Source organism: Aquila chrysaetos, chromosome 3 (assembly GCF_900496995.4).
Source record: "Aquila chrysaetos chrysaetos chromosome 3, bAquChr1.4, whole genome shotgun sequence".
Taxonomy (NCBI): Eukaryota; Metazoa; Chordata; class Aves; order Accipitriformes; family Accipitridae; genus Aquila; species Aquila chrysaetos.
This window is the reverse complement of record NC_044006.1, coordinates 78414294-78421926: the sequence shown is the minus strand read 5'-3', so window position 1 is coordinate 78421926 and position 7633 is coordinate 78414294. Positions and strand designations below refer to the sequence as shown.

General features: G+C 55.8%; 1 protein-coding gene across 5 annotated transcripts in view; it reads right to left on the bottom strand.

Annotated features, from left to right (window-relative positions):
- Positions 1 to 323: 323 nt before the first annotated feature.
- DHX30 (DExH-box helicase 30) overlaps positions 324 to 7633 on the bottom strand; it is a 37132-nt gene continuing 29822 nt past the window's right edge. For all 5 annotated transcript variants that reach the window (XM_030008092.2, XM_030008091.2, XM_030008087.2 and 2 more), the window contains 9 exons: positions 7425 to 7600; positions 6120 to 6326; positions 5627 to 5708; positions 4914 to 5107; positions 4683 to 4842; positions 4215 to 4372; positions 3637 to 3740; positions 3326 to 3465; positions 324 to 2588 (listed from right to left, as the gene is read on the bottom strand). In XM_030008092.2, coding sequence (XP_029863952.1) covers positions 2353 to 2588; positions 3326 to 3465; positions 3637 to 3740; positions 4215 to 4372; positions 4683 to 4842; positions 4914 to 5107; positions 5627 to 5708; positions 6120 to 6326; positions 7425 to 7600 — 1457 coding nt within the window. In that variant the 3' untranslated portion in view covers positions 324 to 2352. The remainder of the gene's footprint in view (positions 2589 to 3325; positions 3466 to 3636; positions 3741 to 4214; positions 4373 to 4682; positions 4843 to 4913; positions 5108 to 5626; positions 5709 to 6119; positions 6327 to 7424; positions 7601 to 7633) is intronic.

The window sequence follows — 7633 nt, the reverse complement described above, 5'->3', positions numbered from 1 at the left end:
GCCACCAGCTCCCATCCCGCTTCCCCAGCCCTGCGGGGAAAATCCCCTGCCTCTGGCAGCCACAGCTGCCGCAGCTCCCCCCCGGGAAACACAGCACCAAAGTGCTCCTGGTGCCTCTGGGTCCTGACAGCTGCCTGGGGGGACGGCTGCGATCCCCCCTCAGCTCGCCTCTGGCTCCTGAAGGCTTTAACTGAGAGCAGGTTCTCCGCTCCCGGCTGAGGAAGAGCAGCCCCACAAGGAGCAAGAAAATAACAAGCTTCAGACTTCACTCAGCTGTTAAAAATAAATGAATAGGAAAGAAAGAATGAAGAGGACAGAGGCAGTTACTACTCTATCCCTTTTTATTGTCTTTAATCTATGTTGTAAAAAGATCCAGTATCACATAACAGCCACTGAAGTATCCCAATATCACACTAGTTCTGAACCATTTAGACAATAGCTTAGTCTTTTTTTTTTTTTTTTTGTCTTTTTTTTTTTTTTAAACCTGCTGGAAGGGAAAACCATACTGCCCATTATACAGGCCAAAAGAAACAAACACTGGTCAAATAATAGTGACAACCTCAAGCAAGTGAAATGAAGATGAAAAGTTTTGCGTGAACACAGGCTGCAGGACGCCGAAGGCCCCGCGCTGCCTCATCCACCACGGCCCCGGGGAGCGGAGCCAGGAGGCTCAGGACCAGAAACGCCTCCAGCCCCGGCTCCCACCGCTGGAGTTGGCCACCAGCCCCCCCTCAGCCCCCCGCCCTTGTGCTTTTCGCCCACAGCCACTGGAGCTGGGGGGCTCCCGCACACCCCTGCAACAGTACATCAGCTCAGATGGCAGAGGCCACAGCTCCGTTTAATTAAAGCCCATGACGAGTAAACTAAATCGTAGTAGAGAACAACTAGGAGAACCAAACGGCGGCCCCCGAGGAAGGCGGCTCCTGTCCCGAGCGCGGGGCGGACGCTGCCAGGGCAGGAACCCCTTTGCCATCGTTCCCGTGTGCAGAAACAGCCTCGCACCCGCGCTCGGCTGTCGCGTTTCTGCCACTTCCATTACCCAGCGGAGCGCGCCCCGGCTGGCGCGGTCAAACCTCGCCTTGATTTCAGATACAAAGAGCGTAAGAAACCGTGAATAAAAACAAATGATCCCAGGCCCTGCGACTGCCTTTTGCTCAGCTGCTGGGGAAAGCGGCAGCCGCCCCTCCCTCCAGCACCATTCGCAGCCCCGCAACGCTTCCACCCCATGAGGGCACAACCCTTTAGCTACAGCCCACCGCCTCCAAACCGAGTGTGAAGTACCTGTTCCTCTCCGGCACTGTCCAGCCCGAGGGCTCACATGCGTTACAAACAATAACGAAGCCTCACAACAGCCCTGTGAGGTAGGTCACTGTCTTCATTTGACAGGGAATCCAAGGCAAAGCTGGGATTAAACTCCAGATTTCTCACTTAATGCTGTGCCTGTCACAATCCTCCTTCCACAGAAATATGGTCCCTGTTCATAGAAAACAAAGAATTTTGTGCCTATGCTCCTGGCTTCCCGCAGGAGAAAGCGCTCACAGGCAGACTGGCATCTACAATCACATCCTGTGTTGCACAAGTTACAGGGATCCGGCCTCCTTGACGTAGGGAGAACAAGAAATTAAAAATAATAAAAAAGAAAATAATAACAACGCAAGAGGACAAAAAGTACAGGCAGATCAGGAACGACAAGTCACATCTCACACTCATAACGCCACGACTGCGCTCGCGCTGTGGGGTGGCAGGGCCCCGCTGTGAGGCTCGGAGATCCCGCGTGGAATGTCACGTCCCTCGTCCGGCGCCTCATCCGGCGCCTTCAGGGCTTCCTCCCCTCCGACGTCGTCCTCGGGGCACCCGGCGCGGGGAGAGTGAAGACGACATCGATCACCACCCTGCACCAGAGCTGCTGGATCCACGCTCTGCCCGGCCCCGGCCCCCGGAGCAGGCACAGCCGCAAAGCCAAGACATCCGTCCTCCTCTTGAGCCCGGAGTAGCTCTCGCACCAGAGCTGCTCCAGCCCGGCCCTGTGGGGATGGGGCAGAGGAGGGCCCGCAGCCGCTGTGTCCTTGCTTTCCAGTTCAGGGACTGACGCTGTTAAGAGCGGAGGAGGTGGGCGCCCACGAAGCTCGCGTCAGGGTCCATCGGCACTTCCAGTCCATTCCAGGCGGTACTGCGCTGGTTCTTCCTACGCGGTGACCATGCACGGAGCCGACAGCAGGAGATTCAGACAACATTAATCTTCTAGGATGGAGAGAGATGACTTCACAAGGGATAAATAGAACTTTATTTAAATAAACATTTGTGAACATCTTTATACAAATTACAAGTCCCCACACAATCCTCCAGCTCTGCCTAAGCACCAAAGCTGCCAGGAGGGCCTTTGAGCAGATCCACCAGGATGTCGAGCAGCTGGCTGTGCTGGTGGTGCAGGTCCCCAGGGATGGCTGCCATCTCATAGCACAGGCACGTCTCCACCATCTTGGAGAGCGACACACGGAAATCACGCAGGAGGCGGATGGTGTAGGAGTCTCCCTCCAGCACCAGGAGATCGCTGTCTGTCAGGGAGACTGTTGCTCGCCAGCCATCATCTTAGTGGGAAGAAGAGAGGAGGTGAGAAGCAGGAATGGTGCCGACCTGCTCCAGCCTGCGCTGGCCACTCGGCCCTCTCCACCACTGTTAGCAGAGGCAGCGCAGGTCCTCCCCACGCTCGTTTTAGCCGAGAGTGTGGGGACTCAACTGGGTCAAACAGTTCCCACAAGAGCCAGGCAGCACTCTGACCCATCGCACTGGGATCCTCCCACTGTTTCCCACAGGAGGTGACTGATCGCACAGCCCGCGTGAGCTCAAGGGCTAGAGACCAACTGCAGCGCTGCCAAAAACCCACAGGCTAAAGCAACACATCTGCGGGGAGAAGGGCTCGCTCCTCCCCACGCACCAGCCATGGCTGAAGACCAGCCCAACTCCTCATTCCCCAGGGATGAGCCTCCAGGCACAAGCCTGCTCACTCAGCCTGCCTGTGGCTTGGTTTCCTCGTCTCCCTGGAGAGCTACGGCTGAGAACAGCTCACAGATCATCGCCTTTGTGGCCCCATTACAGCAACACCCAGTCCAAAGCAAGAGGCTTAGAAAGCAGGGGAAGGTAGTTGGCCAAGGGAAGAAGCAGCGCCGATAGCAGAGATGGGGGTAGCCACCTTGCAGCCCCTCAGACCGTGGTACAGCTGTAGGAGCGGGGTGCCCGGGGCATCAGGCGCGGCAGGAGGAGCCTGCAGCGGCACAAGAGGATGCACAGGTGGATGCATCAACCCCGCAGCTGCTGCAGCACTCACCTCGGACGTGGATATCCGTGTCGGTCATGAGCAGCACGGCCAGCGGATGGACCTGGGAGGAGTCCCGCACAAACACCCCACCATTGGATTTCACCGCCATGAAGTATGTTAGCCAGCGGCTGTACAGCTTGGATGCCTCCCTGCACAGGGGAACAGCTTCGTCAACGACGGGCAGAGACGTGTCGTACTCCGGTACCGTCACACGTGTCCGAGGCAGTGCTGGGGTCCTCAGCACAGCCAGCTGGTGCTGTGAAGTGCGTGGTGTGGGGTCCCCACCCTCCCACGGTCACAGACATACACAGGTCACCCACCTGTTGATTGTTGACTTGTGGAGCAGAACAGTGCCAGCCTTTGTCCGATACGCGTAGCTGTTGGGTTTGAACTTCCCTTGACGGGTCACTTTGCCTTGTCTCACCTGAAAGGAGAGGAACATCTCAAACACCTGCAAAACTGGCAGGCACAGCCCGCAAGCAGCCAGCCCGGCTTTCCCCACAACCATCTCTCCTAAATGTGCAGAGGCAAGTATGTTGCTCCGCTGGCAGAAGCTCCGCTGTGTTAGCAGACTACATACGTGGGGTGACCAGACCTGGCAGTCACCGAACACCGTGCAAAGGCAGCAAACAGGAGGAGGAAGACGCCACCTCGATGGCTCCCAGACTAAGCTACAAGAACCCGAGCACAGACCTGTCCAGGCTGGGGGGGCCACTCCTCCCGAGGAGGGACCCAGGGACACAGCACTGGAGCAGCAGGCAGAAGCACAAGCAGTCAGCCCGCCTAGGACACACGCTCCAAGAGAGCGCAAGCATCTCTGGCACCTCAACGCTTCTCCATGCTACCCGCAGTGACCAGCAAGCCCAGGAGAGCAATGGCAAGAGTGGGGAGCCAGTACCTGGATGAGGTTGGGGTAGAGCCCAGCCATAAGGACCCCCTTGACGAGTTCTTCCTCTTCACTGTACTGGTTACATACAGACGATGGCATGGTACAGTCAGATGGGGACGACACCAGGAAGGCTTCGTAGAGGTTCTCAGAGAACTGCTTGACAAGGCCTACAGGGAGGAGACAGTCCCAGGGAATGAGATTCACCCTCTCCTTCGCCCCACTGAATGAAAGAACCTCAGCAGGGCAGCACCAGCTCTGGATTTGGAGGCTCAGCCTCGGCGCTGGGACAGGAGACCTGTCCTGCCTGTGGCCTCCCTGTCACCCAGGGCTATGCCTGCACTCACGAGTGCCAAAGCCAGAACCTGTGCCCAGTCCAGCAGTCACCTGCCCAGTCTACCCCATTTCTGCACCACATTCTTCACCAGTGCTTCAGCCTTTTCAGGGGACAGAGGGGAGAAGCAGGCCTCTGGGACTCACCATTGATGAAGCGAAGGCTGGGGCCATACAGGTAATAGTCCTGCAGGTAGTTATCCCTGGCACGACTGTCTCTGCGTCTCAGCACCTCCTCCCAGCCTGCCACAGCTCTGACAAACGCGAGGTGATCGCTCCCACTCTCCCGGCTCAGAACAGCCTTGGCCTGGAAGACAGACAGATGTGTCAGCCCCTTCCCTCCCTGCTTTCTACCCTCCTCTAGGAGAGGCTCCTCACCTTGTCCACCTCCGCACGGTTTTGCAGGCTGCTGCTGAAGGGGTCCCGGGTGAGGCAGGAAACGATGACGAGCAGAGGGTGGAGGCAACGGTAGATGGATGCCAAGACAATGGCCTTTGCCAGCCGAGGATCTGTGGAGATCTGGGCAAGGCGTTTGCCCAAAGTGGTGAGGGCTTCTCGCTGGTCCAGCACCCCTGCAACAGAGCCGCCCGCGAGGGCACATCCATCAGCTCCGAGTGGGGCCAAAGTGTGGCCGGTGGCTTCGGGGAGCTGCCAGGAGAACCCACCTACCAGGCTTGCGAGATTTGGTGCAACCTCCAGAAGAGGCGCACAGCATAGGTGCCTGCAATAAGCACCCAGAACCTCCCAGGTCTGACTGACCTGAGGCCAAAGAAAAGGCTGTAACAGCCAGATGACAATCAACAAGGCCCCAGCTATGAACTCCAGATCACAACTTTCCTTCTTTCTCTGTCATCCCCCCGCCTTTGTTTTAAACTTTGGGAAGTTCTATCCACTTCTTGAGCAAAGCAGCGTGGGAAACAAAACAGCACCACAACGTGTGCGGTTTGGGAAGTCCCTATCAGCTGCCACCCCTGTCTGGCGACAATCCTGCCCAGTTTGTCCCACAGGATCCTGTGCCAACTCCCACTTCCCCCGTTTAGACAGCAAACATGTTTCCATCACACCCACACCAGGACAGAGCATTAGCTCACCGATCTCCTGCAGCAAGATCACTGCTTCATCCACAGCTTTGATGTCAGGGCTGTCCAGAGCCTTGGACAGAAATTCAACTGCCTGCAACACAGCAGGGGGAAGGGAAAAGAAAAAAAAAAAAAAAAAAAAAAAAAAGGGCATGTTTCCCATACAGAAGCGTGGGAGAGCCCTTGGAAGCCCATTGCCCTGCCCCAGGGCCCCAGACTGCAACATGGTTCCCTCTTTGTTTGCCTACAGGGATATAAGCTCAGCCCTCTCCATTCTTGCAGAGTCTTTTAGACACACTCTGTAATCGAAGCAATCTATACATTTCCTGGTCTTAACTTCCCTAGACAGCACTGCATGTAGGAAAGCAAGAACTAAAAGTCATCAGCATCTTGGGTTTTCCCTACTCATGTTTGTGGTCAAATCACATCTCTGGAACTAGCATCAAGCAGGCCACATCCTGCTGGTTCAGTCGGCTGCAGTCTTGCAGGCATGTACTGTGCTTACTGTTTTCTCCGGCATGTGGATCTTGGCCTGAACCACCAGGTTCTCCAGTGGGGTGCGTAGGATCTCTGGAACCTGGTAAGTTGGCATCTTGTCCAGGCGGCTGCGAGGGAAGAGGTGATAGGCAAATCCCGACTGACAGCGGCCAGCACGCCCTCGCCTCTGCACCACATTTGACTTGGACACCCACACTGTTTCCAGACAGGACACCTAGGAGAAGAATTAGGCATGAATGCTCTCACGGCTCTCTGTCCTGTTTAAATGCAGCTTTCCACCCCGTCCACAGATGCCCAAGACTCCTCACGACTGATCAACCATCCCGCTCAAGGGCAAGGAAAACCTCTCCCACTCTCCTGCATCTTGCAATGCCAGTCTCTAGCAGGCAGCAATGTGAAGGCGTGAGCCGCTCAGTGCACAGATGAGACCCTGATGCCATCTGCTGGGCACCTGCCTCGGCCCCGCACCACTGCGCTCCCCAGGGGCTCATCCCACTGCCCCGCTGGGAGCTGCCAGCGGAACGCGGTCCCTGCCTGCCCCACGCCAGTCCTGCTGCGTGCTAGCACAGGCACTGCAGGGTCTGCATTGCGAGATGAACTGCGTTAAAACTGGGCAAATATAAAAAGGTTGTTTTTACACTAGAACTGTTCCAAGGTGTGAATTGCCACCTGGCCCTGTAAGATGTTCTAGCACTGGGAGGGGAAGGGGCAGCAGTATACAGCCAGAATCCCTTCTTCCAAGAGCAACAGTGGCACAGCTGCCTTCACGTTGTTACAAAAGCATACACACAAGAGCCTTCGCAGGGCCCAACACCACCAGAAATGTGGCCTGAGAGCAGTGTAAACCCCCTCCCCTTAAAGCTGACTAACAAGCTACAGCATTGGGGTCAAGATAGCGTCAAACGAGAGCAGTACCTAATAGATCAGAGCTGCCCTGCTTTGGCTAGAAAGAGGTTTATGATGAAATCATAGAAAAAGGCAGAAAGCAAATGGAAAAGCTACAGATGGTAGATGGTGTAACAGAGAGATGGGAGGGAGTAGGATTGGCCTTAAATTTCTTTGAAGACACCAGACTTTTGCCTGTTCAGCAGAAGTCAATGGGGAGCGTGGCAGGGAGCTTGGTAAAGGCAAACACTCTCTGAGTGATGAGTCAAACACTCTGTCCCCAAACAGGGACACAGTGCCAGTACCCTAGGGGCCAAATGGGAAGCAGCTCTATCATCCCATTAATGGCATCTCGAATGTTCCTCTGAAAAAATCCATTAGCTCCAGTACATCCCAAATGCACTTCAAGGCAAGAAAGCATCAGTACCTTGGTCTTCAGGTCATAACGTTCCTCTTTGTGCGTGCCACTGTCCACCACATGCACAATGTCATTGATGGTGATGGAGGTCTCAGCGATGTTGGTGGCCAGGACGATCTTCCTGACGCCAGGTGGAGGCCGCTGGAAGATGTTTTGCTGGTCCATCATGGGGATGTTGGAGTGCACTAGGAAATAAAACCAGAGTCAGTCCTGCCCTG